At 37.2% G+C, this 20,500-nt stretch overlaps 1 protein-coding gene across 47 annotated transcripts in view; it reads right to left on the reverse strand.

The window, feature by feature from the left end:
* Positions 1-20,500, reverse strand: part of BIRC6 (baculoviral IAP repeat containing 6) — a 256,491-nt gene that overhangs the window by 167,076 nt on the left and 68,915 nt on the right. For all 47 annotated transcript variants that reach the window (XR_014842325.1, XR_014842324.1, XR_014842323.1 and 44 more), the window contains exons 9-12: positions 18,432-18,490; positions 9,949-11,343; positions 3,746-3,895; positions 402-627 (exon numbers count right to left, since the gene is read on the reverse strand). Coding sequence is in view for 42 of the 47 variants with exons in the window: in XM_085019687.1 (XP_084875813.1) it covers positions 402-627; positions 3,746-3,895; positions 9,949-11,343; positions 18,432-18,490 (1,830 nt within the window). In the remaining 5 variants the exon portion in view is untranslated. The remainder of the gene's footprint in view (positions 1-401; positions 628-3,745; positions 3,896-9,948; positions 11,344-18,431; positions 18,491-20,500) is intronic.

Consider the following 20,500-nt stretch of genomic DNA (forward strand, 5'->3'; position numbering starts at 1 on the left):
GAAAGGACAAAAGTATTAATACGCAAAAATTAAGAGAAAAACGATTTCCTGTCGTGACTCAGCGATTAACGAACCCAACTAGTATCCATGAGGACTCGGGTTCGAACCCTGGCCTTGCTCAGTGGGCTAGGGATCCGGCGTTGCTGTGAGCTGTGGTACAGGTCGCAAAGGTGGCTTGGATCCCGCGTTGCTGTGGCTATGACATAGGCCAGGAGCTGTAACTCCAATTGGACCCCTAGCCTGGGAACTTCCATATGCTTTGGGTACGGCCCTGAAAAAACAAAAACAACAACAACAACAACAACAAAATAATAAAAAAGAGCAACATAAAAATAGTAATTCTATGTTGCCTCTAACAAATATATTAAGACGGACTTAAATACTTTGGAAGAATGTTTTACCTGTCAGTCTGTAGTTTCCAAGTTCTAGTATGCTGAGCAGCATCCCCATGATGTTGCTGATGCAAATGTTGAGGATGCCTCCTTTGCTGCTGTTCTTGCTGAACTTCTACCCAGCATGGAGGAACAGTAGCTGAAAACCGTGGAGTCAAAGTCTCAAAGCGCGTTAGCTCCACTAGCGATGTCAAGATGTCAAGGGTAAATGGCTGGTCCACCAATAAATCAACTCCTTAACAGTAGAGAATGTAGAACTTAAAATAGGTTTTTTTAAAAAAAAGAGTTTTAATCCAGGTTTTTTCTCTAGTTAATCACATCATTTGTCAAATAGCCTCAAACTTAGTAACACAGACTCAGATACTATACACAACTAAAGTAACTAGCACTGACTACATAACAGGCATAAGAAAAATGCATCTTGAGAATATTATTTTATTTTATTTTATTTTTGTCTTTTTAGGGCCACACCCACCGCATATGGAGGTTCCCAGGCTAGGGGTCTAATTGGAGCTGTAGCTGCCGGCCTATGCCACAGCCACAGCAACCCCAGATCCAAGCTATGTATGCAACTACACCACAGTTCACGGCAACAGCGGATGCTCATCTTGAATATTTTAAATTATAGAAAGGGTAATCATTGTTGGAGAAACCCAAACTCAACCTGACTGAGCCCCAGATTAATAACAGCAACAGGAGTTCCCGTCGTGGCGCAGTGGTTAACGAATCCGACTAGGAACCATGAGGTTGCGGGTTTGGTCCCTGCCCTTGCTCAGTGGGTTAACCGACGTTGCCGTGAGCTGTGGTGTAGGTTGCAGACGCGGCTCGGATCCTGCGTTGCTGTGGCTCTGGCGTAGGCCGGTGGCTACAGCTCCAATTCAACCCCTAGCCTGGGAACCTCCATATGCCGCGGGAGTGGCCCAAAAAAATAGCAACAACAACAAAAGACAAAAAAAAAAAAAAAAAAAAAAAAGACAAAAAAAAAATAACAGCAACAAAAGCAGTGGTGCTGAAGAAAAGCAAACCAATCTTATATTAGATCAATAATTACTTTTTACACTTTGTTATTTCAAAACAAAATGCTAAACATCAACAAGCACATAATATCTGCCCTTTTTTATTCTACTGGAAAGTAATTTTAAAAAGCCAAAGCTATACTGATGGCAAACAAGTATTTACAAATCAAAAGCTTAAACAGGAGTTCCTGTTGTGGCTCAGTGGTTAACAAACCTGACTAGCATCCATGAAGACGCAGGTTCAATCCCTGGCCTCGCTCAGTGGGTTAAGGATCCGGCATTGCTGTGAGCTGTGGTGTAGGTTGCAGGCAAGGCTCAGATGCCACGTTGCTTAAACAGTATTTTTTCCCACTTCTGTGGTAGTTAAGAATATCCTGTATACATACCAGTATTATAAGAGTACAACCTGATTCAGAGAGATGTTTGTTTCTGTGAATATATGTATTCACTTCTGTGTGAGATGCCTAACATAAGACAAAGCTGAAAAAGTGTTGTTCTTATTCCAATTATCAAAACAAACTGTAAAAGACTAAAATATGAAATCTGATAAGTTTAGAATATTTTCTTTTGTTTTTCTTTCTTTCTTTTTTTTCTCTTTTTAGGGCTGCACCCAGGGTATAGGGAAGTTCCCAAGCTAGAGGTCGAATTGGAATGGCAGCTGCCAGCCTCCACCACAGCCACAACAAGGCCAGATCTAAGCTGTGTCTCCAATCTACACCGCAGCTTGCAGCAACACTAGATCCTTACCCACTGAGCAAGGCCAGGGATTGAACCTGTCAGTGACCTCATGGATACTAGTCAGGTTCGTCACTGCTGAACTACAATGGCAACTCCATGTTTAGAATATTTTTATAAGGAAAATTTACAGAGTTCTATAAAATTATTAAAAGTATACCTCAAATCATATTCTTCTCAAAGCTTAGAGTTTTTTTTTAAAAGTCTGAAACGGTATTAAATGTCTATAAATAATAACAACATATCAATGTTCTTTATATTATTTACTTCTTTATAATCTAGTTCATCTTTACTAAATATTATCAGTATGGACTTTATATGAGAATTCTCATATCAATATCTATAAAATACGAACACAGTCAATATGTTAGCTTTTCAAACTAACTTGTGTAGTTAATCAAGATAATCAATTAATCTAATTATGCACAGCAAGAAACATGGGTCAGTTTATCTCAGCTGGAGGATAATCCCCGGGGCCATTTGGATAGGGGCAATTGTGAGTGCTACTAGAATCAAGGTGGAAGAAGCCGGAGAGGCTAACACAGCAGCACAGGAGAGTCCTCTCACAGTAAAGATTATCTAATCCAAAACGTCAACATGAGAATGAGAAACACTGACATAACGTAGTGAAGACTCCCATCTATTATACTAGTTATCACTAAAATTAAGACATATTAGTAATTACTAAAAGTTTGCCCTTTTTATGATTTTTTGGCCTGTTTTAATCCATGAAGAATACCAACTTTATGTATTACTTACGCTTGATTCATTAAATTTCTTTTAAATGCTAAGTTTGGGGGATAAAATGTGGTTAAGTGCTAGGAGTAAAAAGTACAGTGGAAGTACAAAAGGACTATAACTTAAAGGGTAGGGGAAAAGAGCTTAGGGTAACATGTGAAGCACATGAAACTGAATTATATAATTAGGAAGTCATGAAAAGAGTACTGTAACTGGAGACTTAGAATAACACTAGAGTCCACAGAGCAAGTATAGATTTTTTTAAGCAGGAGTAACACGAAATCATTATTTCTTTTGAAAAACAAGTTCTGAAGCACAGTATAGAACATGGATGGGGGAAAAAAAGCAAAAACGACAAACAAAAGCAAGCCTATCTAAAGGTTCACAATGGGGCAATGAGAATCTGAATAATATCACCCCAGGGAGAGAACACTTTTTGGTTTTTTGATAGTGGTAATTTTAGTCATATTAGCCATTCAACTCACTTTATACTTAATGAACTCATCCCTCTTTCATGTTTTGTTCCTCCCTAACTAGACCAAAAGCTCCTTAATGACAAAAATAATGTTTTTACATCTTAGGTAATTTCATCAGTACAGGTCAACCTACCACAGGTTGAGAACCATTCCTTATTTTAATGTTTACAACTTTTTCCAACTACTAAAAAAATGATAACTAATAGACAAAAACAAAATCTGGTAAAACAATGTCAACAAGGAAATGAACTCTCTCAACAGTAACCAAGATTTGACTATAAAAAACGAAATGATGTTTACAATTACATAAGAAAGCTTCAGAAAAAGCAATGAACATCACAAAAATTCTCATTTTTAAAAAAATCATTTAAAAAAGCTAACATCTTACCTGAAATACCAGGACTTGAAGGATTTGATAAAGGTTTGGAACCTTCTGAAGATGGTTCTATCCCTTTCGAAAGAGATCCATCCACTAGTATATCAGCTTCATCAATATCATCACAAGTTCCTCCAATTTGGAGAAAATGAAGCTCACCACCTATAGTATAGCAAAATTCCATCAAAATAGGTGCATGAAAAACATGTAAACATACAAGGACATATTAATTAGTTAAGAAACTTAATTTATTTTAATATCACTCAAAAGACCAAAAAAGAGAGCTACCTAAATGAATTCTCAGAAAATTTAGAGATCAAATTGTCAAAGAATTACAAACTGAAAATTAAATGGCAAATATATATAGATACTTACATACATACAGAGATGTGAAAATAGTTATTTATCTAGTACTTACATGTGGAAGACACCATTTAAAATGCTTAATTCATTTATTCTTCATAAAAAAACTTAAAGTAGAGAATATTATTTTGGCCTCTATACAGATGAGAAATCTGATGCACTAGCTATACTGGGATCCACAGCCCAATCTCTTAATCACAGTGGTAACAAACTGAACAAGATTCTTTTTTGAAAAGGCATTCACAATGAAATGCAATCCACTTAAATTTCTATTTTTCATATCTCTATCACTGAAAAAAGCAGAAAGCAAGCTTAGCAAATGTTTAAGACTCTCTTCCATCCAAAAAAAAAAAAAAAAAAATCAGTGGATAAAAGCATATTCTAACAAGAAAAACTGGAGATTCGTTTCCAGCTTGACAGAATAAGGAAGACATAAATCGTATTCCCGAAAAGCAACTATAATGCCAGACAAAACTGTCATTTAAACAAGGTGGGTCAAGCCCCGAAAGCCAGTGTACTTGCTACTAATGCCACCCACAGGGGGCTCACTGATTTGGAAGCTGGTCTGCTTAAAGTAGCTCAGTGGTGTAAAGAAGGCATATCAACACTGCTAACTGAAATCGTGATTCTGTCTGGGCAAGCAAGACACTAGAAATAACCAGGAATTTAACACAGACTTACAAGAAGTGAGAGAAACAAAGGGGGCTTGTTAAACCTTCCTCATATCCCATACTGATCAGAGCTTGCACATACATACGTGCAGCACAAGATCAGATTGGGCCCAAGTCATCAACAAGTTCCCAGTGAACCAAGCCCCCATTACTATGAAGAAAAGACCTGAAAAGGCAAAAAAGAAAATAAAAAATAAAGCAATAGAGTTCCCATTGTGGCTCAGTGGGTTAAGGACCCAGTGTTATCTCTGTGAGGATGTGGGTTCAGTCTCTAGCCTTGCTCGGTAGATTAAGGACTCAGCATTGCCATAATTGTAGACTAGATGGCAGATATAGCACGGATCCAGCATTGCTGTGACTGTGGCACAAACCTCAGTGGCAGCTCCTACTCAAGCTCTAGCCTGGGAACTTCCATATGCCACAGGTGCAGCCATTTTAAAAAAAGGGAAAGAGGAAGGGAGAGAGGAAAGAAGGGAGGGAGGAAATAAAAACCAGGGTACAGTGAAACACAACCTAACCAGTAAAGCTATTTGGTCACAACCGATTATCAAAATCTTTGGCTGAATACTAAACTAGGTGGACAAAAAGACAACAAAGAAACAAGTCTTAAAAATAAAAACCAGAAAGGGAAAAAAAATGAAAGAGTCATCAGTGGCTACTCACTGCAAAAGAAAATGATTTCAAAGATTTAGTCCAGGTAGGTTACCAAACAACAAATCCAAAAACCTCCAAAGGGGCGGGGGGGGGGGGGGGGATCAGAATCCAGAATTTCTACAATATTACGTAAAATGTCTAGGATTAAATTAAAAATCTGAAACATGTGAAGAGTCACTTATGTTCAAGACAAACAAAATTAATGAGAAATATCTCTGAGTGCCCAGATTTAGATTTAGCTGACAAATATGTCAAAGAAGCTACTGCAAATATTTCATAGAATAGGAAATTCCCATTGTGGCTCAGTGGTAATGAACCTGACTAGTGTCCACGAGGATGTGGGTTCAATCCTTGGCCTTGCTCAGTGGGTTAAGGATCCGGCATTGCCATGAGCTTCAGTGTAGGCCACAGATGCAGCACAGATCTGGTGTTGCTATGGCGTAGGCCAACAGCTGCAGCTCCAATTCAGCCCCTAGCCTGGGAACTTCCACATGAAGTGTGTGCGGCCCTAAAAAGACCAAAAAAAAAAAAAAAAGAAAAAGAAAAAAAAAAACCCCAAAATAATAGAATAAAAGGAAACCAACTATAGAGAATTAAAATGGGAAATGACTCAACAAATAATCTCAACAAAAAAATAAATTATTCTGAAAGAACAAAAGGAATTCCTAGAGTTGAAAAGTAACTAAAATAATAAGTTCATTAAAAAGACAGTGCAGATTTGAGATGGAAGGAAGTAGCAAAATAAAAACAGATCAATAGCTGCATGTTATATATCAAAGTTAAGAGTAAATCCTTGAGTTCTCATTAAAAAGTAATAATAATAGACTCCTCGCTTGGCACCTTTCAATAAATGCTGCACGTTTCTTCACCAAAAGATAATAATAAATCAACAGAAATTAACCAATATGAGTAACATAAAGAAAAGATTTTGAAAATTAAAAGTACGTCAAAATCCTACGAGACAGATTAAGTGTAAGTGCATACATATAATGATAATTCCAGAAAAAGAGAAAAGCATAGAAAAAATATTTTTTGAATAATAATTGGAGTTCCTGTCATGGGTCAGTGGTTAATGAATCTGACTAGGAACCATGAGGTTGCGGGTTCGATCCCTGGTCTTGCTCAGTGGGTTAAGGATCTGGCATTGCCATGAGCTGTGGTATAGGTCACAGACGCGGCTTGGATCCCACGTTGCTGTGGCTCTGGCATAGGCCGGAGGCTGCAGTTCCAATTCAACCCTTAGCCTGGGAACCTCCGTATGCCATGGGAGCGGCCCAAGAAATACAAAAAGACAAAAAAAAAAAAAGAAAAAGAAAAAAAAAAAGAATAATAATCAAAAGCTCCCCAAGTTTTATGAAAAAAAATTACATTACAAATCAAATCAGTTCAATGAACCTCAAGTAGGATAAATACAAGGAGGTCCAGAGGCACACACTTTACAGGCACACTGTTAAAAGTCAAAGTCAATGAGAAAATCCTCAAAGCACCAAGTTAAAAATAACTCATCCACAGACATGGGTACTACAATGCAAACGGTTAATAGCGGCCTTATCAGAAACTATCAAAGCCAGAAGTCAAGAGAATGACATGTGTAGGTACAGTCAATCAATAACTTTACATACAGTACCATTCTTCAAAAATGAATATGACATAGAGACATTTTCAGATAAACAAAAACTGAGAGTTTTCTGCTAGCAGACCTGTCTTACCACAAGTCCTAAAGGAAGCTGAGATGAAAGAAAGCAACACTAAATTGACAAGAAAAAAACAGAGGGCCAGAAATGGTAAGAAGGTAAACATAATATTTCTCATTTCCTTCTTAACTTTTTTAAAAGATAAAGAGTAAATAAAATAATACCTTTTGGTTGGATTTATAATTCAGCTAAACATAACACATAAGACAATAGGTGCATAAAGCCGGGGGACAGAAAGATCAAAGTTTCTGTATTTTACTAGAATTAAGTTAGTATTATTCTGAAGTAGATCATGATAACCCACTAAGAAAATAACTCAAAAATAAAAAAAAAAAACCTAAAATAACAATAACAACACCACAAGGACCAGTGGCATCACACCAAATAATGAAGGAGGAAGCTTTAAAGATCAGTTCCATCATTACAGCACTAGTAAACTAGAAAGAGTGACTGGAAGTCAAGTATTTCAGAATTCTGGAACTTAGCAATCAGAGAAGTGCTTTGTTGAAGGCTACTGATCTAAACGTGGCCTGAAAAAAGCAGTTGCCATGCTCCATTCCTCAGCTCTATCCCTGCTATGAGAAAAGTGGCCCACATTTCTGGAGTGGCAGGCTGGTGCAGGGATGGGCAGTCAGGGACATTATTTCCTTGACACACACACACACACATATATGTATGTATATGTCTATGTATGTATGTATGTGGGTGTATTGTACCTCCAAATTTTAATCAAAGACAGCTACATTAAATCTGCTTTTAGTATATTATTAATACTTTATTGAAGATTTTTATGAAAAGATTCAATGTTTCTCCATGAGAACAAGTGTCTTATGCGATTTGAACATACTCATAAGCCAGTCAAATCCATTTGATTTACAGTCTGCACTGCTTTTTAAAAACCAACTTTATCATTATACACACATTTTAAAGTATCAATTTTTCTATATTCCTTATTGTTATTAATCTTATCCAACATATCTTGATCAGTCAATTTTTAGGGAACTGGAGCAATAGTTTTTAAAGTGGTTAATTTTTCAGGCTTTTTGTCTTTCAATTCATCTACTTGCTAAAAATTTTCATTGTCCAAACTCCATGAATACATTACTCTACTTTATGGCTTAAATACTATTTCTCCTCTGAATTGCCAAAAGCATACCTTGTCAAATAATCCAAATCATTAAACACTGATTCCACTTCTGGAAACTACTAGTATCTTATGAAGAGTGCCCTGGGACCAGGTCACTTAGGTTCCAAACCGAACTCCATTGCAGATGGTCTATGGTAAATTAAATTTTCAGAATTCCCATTGTGGCTCAGTGGGTTAAGAATCCGACATAGTGTCCATGAGGATGCGGGTTCAATCCCTGGCCCTGCTCAGTGGATTAAGGATCTGACATTGCTGCAAGCTGTGGTGTAGTTTGTAGATGCAGCTCGGATCCAGCATTGCTGTGGCTGTGGCTGTGGCAGGCAGCTGGAGACCTGATTCAATCCCTAGCCCAGGAACTTCCATATGCTGCAAGTGTGGCCCTCACAAAAAATTTTTTTAATTGTTTTCATTTTTAAATCTTTCAGATTAAAAGATTGCCAAAAATTCAATGTATGAGCCTCCTGCTTTTTTTTTTTTTAATATTCTGGCAGTTTAATGTGGTTTAAACACTTTGATGGCAGACCACCCAGGTTAGAACACTGACTGTCATTTTTGAGCTCTGTGACTTAAAGAAATTACTTAACCTCTCTTTCCCGCAGTTTTCTTATCTATAAAATAGAGGGAAGAGTACCTCATAAAGTTGGTATGATGACTAAACAAATTAACACACGTAAAACTCTCATAGAAATGAACTGGCACATACATGGTCAATAAACTCAAACTATCCCTGACACCACATATTATTTTAATGTTTTTTTCTGAAAGCTTCATTATCCTAAAGTTATTCTCCATTGCTCATTTTTAAAAATAATATAGTTGGATTTTGATGATATTTGAAGATTTTTACCCCTTGTTTCAGTAGATGTGTTTCAAAGAAGGCAATCCACACCACTATATTCACCATTATCCTTCTTAGCTAAACTCTTTAAAAAAATTTTAAAGAAAGGAAGAAAATCAGGTTAATTCCTACCAGAACCACAATGATATACCTAACTAACTCTTCCCAAATTCAATTCCTCTGCCAAGCACTGGTTATAGCTATACAGGATTCAAATACCTCCTGACCCTAAATTCCTGCTTAAAGGACTATTAATTTCAGTAATTCTTTAGTAAAGTTGTTACTCTATATGGGGATTCAAATGTTGCAAAACTGATTCGCTATCAGGAAAAGGTTAGAAGTAAATAAGACAACAAAAATTTATTTGGCAAAACTAATAACTATTTACTAAATCTTTTTATTTCAGCAGGAAATAACAACTTGTATTTGCACCAGAAACTTTACATACGTTATTCCATTTAGTTCTATCAAGTCTAGAAATGGGCTGTCTTGTCTTAGTTTATAAAGAAACAAAAGTTTATTGAGTTTAAAGTAACTTGCCCAAGGCCACAGGTTTAAGCAGACGCAGTCAGGACTCAGAAAAACTATTTTCTTGAGGTTAAAGCAGAGAAGATACTTTCTGAGAGACTTACTAACATATTTACAATTAGAATCCTTACCTAGGGTAGTAGAAAAAAAGGTCTAACAACAGTTAAAACAGTAAAAGGATCTACCACTTCATCATTAAAAAAAAAAAATTCTCTCCATCTATATGGATCTAAAATTCATAGTAGGTATGCACATAAACAAATGCCATATAAGCTAATTTTATAAGATTTGTAGAAGAACCAAACAAACCAATAGCTTACCTTTGGTGCATGCACACAGCCTGTCTGTGCCCGAGCAATAAATGACAGAAACAAATGTGTCCTGTTCCTCAGTGCCCTCCTTTTTCGGAGGTTCCACTTTGGCCAAAATTTCAAAGTTTGAAAGATCTAAAATTTTTACATATCCTCCCTGAGTGGTTATTACCAGGTGTCCAAGAGTAGAAATATCAGACTTTTTTTCTCTCTCAATGCCATTCTTTGAGGTTAGCTGCATTTCTTCAGCAGGTTCCTCACAGTCATCCTCTCGATTATCCAATATATCTGGTGGAAGCAAGATGAGCGAGGTAATTGTGTCCTGGGGATCTTTGATATGTTGGATTTTTATTGGCTCCTCTTCTAAAGTCACTATTCGAGTGGCATAATTCATTTTATAAAGTATTAAATATCCACCACTAACATTCCTCTGCTCAGGCTGAATTATCAAAGGAGTCTGTACATCTGCTGGTGATTCATGTTGGATTATACTAATATTTGCACCATTCACTACAGCAAGATTTGATTCCAGCTCACCTTTCCGTCTACTACATAGTGCAGAGTTTAATTTATTTAAATTATTCAAGGCCTCTACTTGATTTATTGCACTCAAGGATTCAACAGGGCACGTCCGCAGTCCTACCAACAAATGAATTCCATCAGCACAAGGAGTTATTGAGTCTATGCAAAGATTCTCTTCCTCGGCAAACTTTGGCAGCCTCAAGCACTGAACCAAAGTCCCAGGCTTGGGAAACACAGAGTTCCACTTCTCAGAATCTGGAGAGGTAAGGTTGGCTGCTGCATCTGCAAATTGCTGAATGTAAGTCACAGGAGGATCCTGCAACAACAACTGCTCCTGACTATCCAGCTCCATCTCAATAATCTGTGGAACTGTAAAACCATCATCATGCAAACTCTTACTCATTATATTGTTCATCTGTGAAAAGATTTTTCCTGCCTTCTCATCAGATTCCTTGATGCTATAAAGAAGCAAAATGGGTAAAGTCCTCCTTACCAAAGGAGAATTTAATTCTGAATTAGTGCAGGATTCATTGTCAGTTGACCCTTGTTCTGATATACTTTCACCCTGAGTTCTGCCTAAACCATCCAGTGACCTATGAGAATTACTACTAATGGGTGAGGTAGCAGGAGATTTATATGTTAACAAACCTCCAGCTAACAAACATGGAAAGGGAATGTTGTGTTGTTCCTGGTGCTTTTCCTTTGTCTTTTCACTCTTAGTGTTAGTTAAACAAGGATTTGCCCCAAGTTCTTCAAGATCCTTAACAGTATCTTCAAGCACATTTGCAACAATCTCCCACTGAAGTTTCTCTGGCTGCTGGAGAATGCTGAGTGCTGTTATATCAAGACTCACTTCCATGGCTTCCTTCTGTGATGTATGCCCTTGGAAAAGGAACAATATTCATTAGAAATGGGCTTATGAAATCAAAATCTGTGATACAATATTCTCATTTTTTTTTAACTCAACCAATTGGCGCATTATAATTACATCAGTGGAAGAATTTAAGGGCTGTTAAAGGAAATGTAATCAAATCTGAGATGAACCTACTCAGAAACAGCAGTAAACAAACAAAAAGAACAGAAGAGTTACAGGATGAAGGTATTATTGTGAGTTCCCACTGTGGCACAGTGGGTTCAGAATCTAACTACAGTGTCTCAGGTTGCTACAGAGGTATAGGTTCAATCTTTGGCAATGGGTTAAAGGATGTGGCATTGCCATAACTGTGGCACAGGTCACAGCTGCAGCTCAGATTCAGTTCCTGACCTGGGAACTTCCATATGCCATGGGTCATTAAAAAAAAATGAAGACCTTATTAACATGAAAATAACAGATTTCTGCCCTGCAATTGTAAACCAAAAAAAAAAAAAACTCAACACTATGCATTTGACCTTTATGCACTTTACAGATTATCCATGAAACATCACTATAATCTTCAGTTCACTGCCTATCTCCCACCCCACCATGCTAATTATCAGTTAAGTGCTATATACAGCATGCAATTTAATTCTAACCTCAACTCAGAAAAACTAATAACTATGAAGAAAAAGTTCCCAACATTTGTCATTTTAGGTGAAATATGAATGTTTTCTGTATTACCTAATTTTTGCTTCATGTGAAATCAACTACATTATATTACTCCTTAATGAACTTTTGTTTATCTTGTGCTCTCCAAGCTGTCACCTTACATGTAGTATAAAGGTCATTCCTCAGTCTCAATGCTCCAAAAATGCCATCTCTCCACATAAAACCCTGGAGTAGATGTCAGACAACCTCTAAACCAGGTATAATCTCTTGATACTGAACTGAAAGTTTTGCCCATCTGTTTTTTCTCAATAGTACAAACTATGAGGCAACAACACTATCAGCAACAATAATGTGAAAATTACTCTACCTCACTTATGGAAAGATCAAAAACACTGGAATTGGATTTACAATTTTAGATTAAAAAGAAGAAGAATAAGGAAGTAAGTATAAAATAACTCAAAGTGATTGCATGAAAGTTTGAAAGTAACCCAAGAAGAGGAATGACCACCAGAGATTCATGGAACATGAATACTTAAGATATTTTGAAGGCGCAATTTATACCATATTCATTAACCATTTCATTAACAGGATCTTAAAACTGTTCACGGACAGCATTACTTACACTTTCATTTTCTGAAGATAATCTTCTCACTTCGCATAATGTCACTATTATCATCTAAAACTAAATTCATTTTGAGCTAAGCAGAAGAAAACTTAGTTGTAAACTTAACAATTTAATTATACTGATGAAGCTGTATACCTAACCACTCATTTGACTGTATTCTTGTGCAGTCTTCATATTTTCATGCAATATTTATAAACATTTACTCTATGAATTTACTCATTTAGATATGAAGTTGAAAGTCGACACCGAGATTTTTATAACAAGTAATAATACATTGTAAAAAATTTTGAGGATGCTAACTTATTGAACTAAACTGAAACTTAACTGATTTTTTTTTTAAGTTACAGTAAGAAATTTCCAAGAAAGAGCTATTTTAGTCTACATTCATATTAAGACGAGACAAATTAACCATTAATTACATATACACATTTAAGATAATACTCCAAGTAAAGAGTTCCAGTCACGGCGCAGCAGAAACAAATCCAACTAGGAACCATGAGGCTGCGGGTTCGATTCCTGGCCTTGTTCAGTGGGTTAAGGCTCCGGCGTTGCCGTGAGCTGTGGTGTAGGTTGCAGACGCAGCTCAGATCCTGCGTTGCTGTGGCTCTGGTGTAGGCTGGAGCCCACAGCTCTGATTAGACCCCTAGCCTGGGAACCTCCATATGCAGCGGAAGCGGCCCTAAAAATAGACAAAAGACCAAATAATAATAATAATAATAATAATATAATACTCCAAGTAAATGACATGTTAGTTGAGATTATTCATTGAAGAGGAAAATATAACAAGTGGCATAACTACTCTGCTTCTTCCTTCTCCATAGTAGGATATAGTATATACCGTACATTTTTCTCAGAGGACTGACAAAGTACAAAGACGACTGTCAAATTTTGTTTGTTTGTTTGTTTAGGGCCTCCATTTGAGGCATATGTAAGTTCCCAGATTAAGGGTCAAATTGGAGCTGCAGCTGCCAGACTATGCCACAGCCACAGCAACTCGGGATCTGAGCCACGTCTGCTACCCACACCACAGTTCATGGCAATGCCGGATCTTTTAACCCACTGAGCAAGGCCAGGGATCAAATCTGCATCCCTGTGGATACTAGTTAGGTTCATTACCGCTGAGCCACAATGGGAACTCCACAACTATCAAATATTGCAGTAAGGAACCTATTATCTTATTATTATAAGTCTCAAAACTTCTCAAACCTATTGGACCACAAAATAAATTTTTACAGGACATACCTACTAACAACCTGCAGTATAACAGTCCGCAGATAATCATTTTGGGAAACCCCTCTCTATTTTGCTTAAGTAATGTCAACCACAGTTCTGAGAGCCAAACTTCCAAAAGTTTAATTTAGGCACGTTTCTAAAACCTTCAACCTTCAATCAGAACACTTCTTCAGAGAGTTCCCGTCGTGGCGCAGTGGTTAATGAATCCAACTAGGAACCATGAGGTTGCGGGTTCGATCCCTGCCCTTGCTCAGTGGGTTAACGATCCGGCGTTGCCATGAGCTGTGGTGTAGGTCGCAGACGTGGCTCAGATCCCACACTGCTGTGGCTCTGGATAGGCCGGTGGCTACAGCTCCGATTAGACCCCTAGCCTGGGAACTTCCATATGCCGCCGGAGTGGCCCAAGAAATGGCAAAAAGACAAAAAAAAAAAAGAACCCTTATTCAATCTTTTGCCAAACATTCTTTCCATTCTTCACATGAAGTTACGTATCCTTAATTCTGATATATGGACCAAACAGCAAACTCTTCCCTCTGACATCATATAGATACTTTTCAAAAGTTATAACCTTCGACTAAAAGAGATAAGTCTCTAACTCTCCACTCATATTTCTGAAATTAAGAAATATATTGTATAATTCTTCAGACCACATCATTCAATTTAAGGGGAAGTCAGTAAATATAAGTTCTGAAATAACATCTATGACTTATTTTACATACTTAGGAAGAAAACACATCTCCCATTAATATCAGAAGCCTCCATATATTCACAAATAATGTCTCAATATAAAAGAATTAGCTTAGAAAATACATATTTTGCTATGAATGAATTAACTACATATAAATCCACAAATGAGGCAATTAAAAATTCTAAACAGCAAGGATTTTTTTCTCTGACCATAGCTATCTTTTAATACTACATAAAAACACCATACCCAGGATTTCCCATAATGGCTCAGCGGTGATGAACCCAACTAGTACCCATGAGCATGAAGATGGCAGTTCAATCCCTGGCCTCACTCAGTGGGTTAAGGATCTGGTGTTGCTATGAGCTGTGCTGTAGGTCACAGACACGGCTTCGATCTGGTGTTGATGTGGCCTAGGCTGGCAGCCATGGCTCAAATTCAGCCCCTAGCCTGGGAATTTCTATGTGCCACAGGTGCAGCACTAAAATGACTAAAAAAACAACAACAACAACAAAAAAAAACCACACAGACACAAACACACTACCAACCCTGAACGAGGTATCACAGAAAGAGTCAACAAAAACACATATACTAATTTTCTAGGTCCTGGGAAGTGAAGTATACTGGACTACAGAATCTGAAGGAAGTGTGAAAGATCAAACAGGCACAGATGAAAAAGATAATGGTAGAAAAGGGATAAGGAAACAAATCAATATATAAGTACCATAATTACAAAAACACCTCCTGAGGATCCTTATACCCAGAGGAAAGAGCTAAAACTACAGCACAGAAGGAAAGGTAAGTTAGAATCAAAAAATTTGAGAGCAGAAAAGGATACATTTAGTTCAAATACTTCACTTTGCAAAGGAAAAACTGAATCCCAGAGAGTTAAGTGACTTGACAAGACCAAAGAGTTATTCCGTAAAGGAGTTCAAGCTCTAACAAGGTCTCCGGATGACCAGCCAGTGTACTATACTATATATCAGATTTTTAAAAATGCAACAGTAGGAGTTCCCATCGTGGTGCAGTAGTTAACTAATCCGACTAGGAACCATGAGGTTGAGGGTTCAATCCCTGGCCTCACTCAGTGGGTTAAGGATCCAGCGTTGCTGCAAGCTGTGGTGTGGGTCGCAGACACGGCTCGGATCCCAAGTTGATGTGGCTCTGGCCGAAGCTCTGGCGAAGGCCGGCAGCTACAGCTCCGATTAGATCCCTAGCCTAGGAACCTCCATATGCCACAGGAGTAGCCCTAGAAAAAAGACCAAAAAAAAAAAAAAAAAGCTACAGTAGTTCTTTCTTTTGCAAACTGGTAGTGGGAAAAGAATACACCTTCATCAAACTAAATTTTGTTAAATGCAATTAATTGTTTTTCCTAGAACTAATTACACATTCATACATTATTCGGGGCACTTTTCTACATTTTTGATGACTTTTTCACTGCTAAGAACTACCTTAAAAACAAGTGAGGGTTAACTCAAAATCAGACCAGTATTCTCTTTGGTGGCTTTAAAAAAGATTTTACAACAAATGAGAATTTGGAGTACTTGCTACTCTATACTGACCTTTGAGATAACTTTTGACTACTGTATGATACAAAACTAAGTCTCCTCTAAAGAGATTTAATGAATCATATATGTCTTTATTTCATGACATAAGACATTTGAGAGCACCCAGATTTTAGTAACGATCACTTCTCAAAAATAGTGGCAGGGTTAGGATTCGAATTCTGAAACAGTAAAACTATTTTGAGATGCACTGCCTATTATAACCACATTAAAACACAAAGCATACTCTTTTGCCTTAGTATTTCATAAGTTAACGAACAGGTGGCATTTCACATTTTAAAATTTATTTTTGAAATTCCCTGGTGGCACAGCAGGTTAAGGATTTGGTGTCACTGCTATGGACTCGGGTTGCTACTATGGCGCAGGTTTGATCCCCAGCTCAGGAATTTCCTCATGCCTTGGGTGTGGCCAAAAATCAATCAATCAATCAATCAATCAATCAATTAAACTTATTCTGTGTTCACTTGTTTTCTTTGGGGAATAAAAAAACCATTAATTAATAATTGTTAAATTATTTGAGTTCCCACTGTGGCACAACGAGATCAGTGGCCTTTCTGCAGCACTAGAGGACAGGTTCCATCCTCAGCCTAGCACAGTGGGTTAAGGATAAAGCATTGTCACAGCTGTGGATCAGATGTGATCCCTTTCCCAGGAACTCCATATGCCCTGGGGCTGATCAAAAAAGAAAAGAAAAAGTATTGTTAACTACTAATTTAAATGCTACTTTTATTTAACAACATAATACATTATACAAATAAAGTGAAACGTGGAACACTTTCATATCAATTCCCTGAAATATGTGACAAAAATTTAATAAAACTCATTTTAATTCCTTTGGCTCAAACAGATAGAATTTAAGTATGAAACTCTATGCTCATACTACTAATTCAAGATCTCTGATATACAATATTTGAGTTTTCTGCATGTGCTAGTGAATATTTAGAGTATGCATTAAGAAATATGGAATTATTTTTTCATTTTTATTTTTTCCATTATAGATGGTAAGAAATATAGAGTTAAATGGTATTTCACTTTACCTAGAAACTATATAAATGCAAGGATATAAAAAATAGATTACCTCAAAAAGTCTACAAACATGGAGTATGGAGAAAAAGGAACCTTCCTATGCTGTTGGTGGGAATGTAAACTGGTGCAACCACTATGGAGGTTCTGCTGTGGCGCATGGGTTAATGACCTGGCTTGTCTCTGTGGAAGCGTGGGTTTGATCCCCAGCCTGATGCAGTGGGTTAAGGATCCAGCATTGCTGCAACTGTGGTGTAGGTCACAGCTCTGGCCTGGATTTGATCCCTGGTCCAAGAACTTCCATGTGCCATGGTGAAGCCAAAAAAGAAAAAAGTAATGAAATACTATATGATCCAACAATCCCACTCCTAGGATATACGAAGAGAAAACCATAATTCAAAAATATATATGTAAAAAATAAATAAATAAATAAGATATATGCATGCCAATGTCCCAATGTTCATCATAGCACTATTTACAATAGCCAAAACATGGAAGCAACCTAAATGTCCATTAACAGAAGACTGGATAAAGAAGATGTGGTACATATACACAGTGAAATATTAAAAAGGAATGAAATAGGAGTTCCCATTGTGGCTCAGTGGAAACGCATCTGACTAGTAGCCATGAGGACGCAGGTTCGATCCCTGGCCTTGCTCAGTGGGTTAAGGATCTGGCATTGCCGTGAGCTGTGGTGTAGGTCACAGATGCAGCTTGGATCTGGCATGGCTGTGGCCGTGGTGTAGGTCCTGGCTACAGCTCCGATTGGACCCCTAACCTGGGAGCTTCCATATGCCTCAGGCGCAGCCCTAAAAAGCAAAAAAAAAAAAAAAAAAAAGAAAGAAAGAAAGAAAAAGAATGAAATAATGCCATTTGCAGCAACAGGAATGGACCTAGAGATTATCATCCTAAGTGCAGTAAGTCAGAAAAAGACAAGTATCATATGAGATCACTAATTTGTGGAAATTTAAAAATGATACCAAAGAATTTATTTATAAAAGAGAAACAAACTCACAGATTTCAGAACCAATCTTAAGATTAACACAGTTAAAACCATCAGGTGTAGAGAGGAAGTGGGATGATGAGAATAACATAGACACACTACTGTGTAATACAGATGATTAGCAAGAAGCTACTTTATAGTACCGGAAAACCTACTCAATAGTTTGAAATAATCTACATGGCAAAAAAGAACGGATATATTTGTACGTATAACTGATTCACTTAGCTGCACACTTGACTAATACAACATTGTAAATCAACTATGTTCCAATAAAATTTTTAAAAATAGATTATCTAACAATTTTTACATACCTGTCACAGAATCTGATCTGGAATGCTCTTCACTGTCTGAATCCTCCAGTAAATCATCACTTAAAAGACAAAATAAAAATTTCAAAATTATACATGAGACTGAAAAAAAAGTACAATGTTGCAACCACTGTCTTGTATCTCAAATATAAGCATTCAAAATTAACAGAACTAGCTTAAATGATATATAAGTAGTTTGAGCTCTAACCAATAACAATGCTAATAATAAATCATCTTAAATCATTAAATATTTGCCTGAAATAAGATATGAATTGTCTGAAAAAAAATTTGTAATAAAATTTGTAGGTATTTGAAGAATGAATAGGTGTGACCAGGGACAGTTTGGGTAGATTAAAGGGAAAAAAAAAAGAGGAAAAAGGTGAGAAGTAGCTAAAAAAAATCAAGCACAAGCTTCTAGGAGTAGAATCCTAATGACTATTCTACTGCTGAATCCAGTAAAGTTACCCTAAAACCAAATAGAAAAGATATATAAATATGTGTGTATGTACGTGTTTTCACACAAATATGCATTTCACTTTTGTTTTATGTTTGGTTCTTTTTCCCCCTTGTTTGGGAGGGGCTCTTAAGGACTCTTTGACATACACGAAAACTATTACAATTCATAATCTAGGAATCAAGACTAATACAGCAATAGCTCCTCTTCTTTTTTTTTTTTTTTTTTTTTTTTTTTGTCTTTTTTTTTTTCTATTTCTTTGGGCTGCTCCCGCGGCATATGGAGGTTCCCAGGCTAGGGGTCTAATCGGAGCTGTAGTCCCCGGCCTACACCAGAGCCACAGCAACGCAGGATCCGAGCCGCGTCTGCAACCTACACCACAGCTCACGGCAACGCCGGATCGTTAACCCACTGAGCAAGGGCAGGGACCGAACCCGCAACCTCATGGTTCCTAGTCGGATTCGTTAACCACTGCGCCACGACGGGAACTCCCCTCTTCTGGTCTTCATTAAGGTGGCCAAGAAATTGTTAGCCTCAGAGTTCCCGTCATGGTGCAGAGGAAATGAATCCAACTGGGAACCGTGAGGTTGCAGGTTCGGTCCCTGACCTTGCCCAGTGGGTTGGGGAATCTGGTGTTGCCATAAGCTGTGGTGTAGGCCACAGATGCAGCCTGGATCTGGTGTTGCTGTGGCTATGGTGTAAGCCAGTAGCTGCAGCTCGGACCTGACTCCTAGCCTGGGAATCTCCGTGTGCTGCGGGTACAACCCTTAAAAAAAGCAAAAAAAAAAAAAGAAAGAAATTGTCAGCCTCTCGTGGCACCCAGCTTTATCCTTACTCTACTGTTAGCAGATAGTAAAAAAAAAAGATACAATTACAAACCACTCTAACACATTATTAGGCTGTATGTGAACTGAAAATCCGCACATCTATAGCAGTTGTAAATTTTTGATAACCTTAACTACAAAAATTAAAGGTGCATTTGACAGTAAGGAAAAGTAATTTTCCCTTTTTGAAACTATATTGCACTTCCACTTGAAGTACCTAGGCATTTATAATGTTATTTTATATATGAAATGTAAGCTGGTAATCACCCTTAAAAATGCTTGAAGTCACGTTTGGAAATTGGGGTGAGGAGATATGTGCTTAGATATTTTTGACAAAATTTCTGTGTTTAGTTGTTTCAAATGGTAATAACTGACCATAAACCAATTTTGTGCTATAATTTAAAAATAACAAAAAGAATGTGAAAAAGATGAGCTACTAATTAGGTAAGTACAATTACTAAATACTACTTAGGTAGTTTCAGAAAAATAATAAAGATACCTGGAAAAATACATCCTAAGAGGAAATATTAATGACTAGGAATTATCCAGAATGAAGAATTCCAAATCGAGAAGACACAATAGGTCTTGAGGACTTTTTATATTATGAAAAAAGCCAAATGTTACCCAGCTACAACTGAGGCTGGTAAAATCTAAGAGTATATTTTAAGGAAGGAATTCAGTTATCTTGAAATTACTAATTACTAAATATACTGTATCCTGTGCCACAGAGGCAGAGGTAGTCTGGCTCATTATATCCACTACCAATCCAACAGGAATCCTTAAAGCTCCACCAC

This window comes from Sus scrofa, chromosome 3 (genome assembly GCF_054392235.1).
Source record: "Sus scrofa isolate SSC_HxYL_T2T_F1_AM1 chromosome 3, Sscrofa_HxYL_maternal_Yorkshire_Landrace_v2.0, whole genome shotgun sequence".
NCBI lineage: Eukaryota > Metazoa > Chordata > Mammalia > Artiodactyla > Suidae > Sus > Sus scrofa.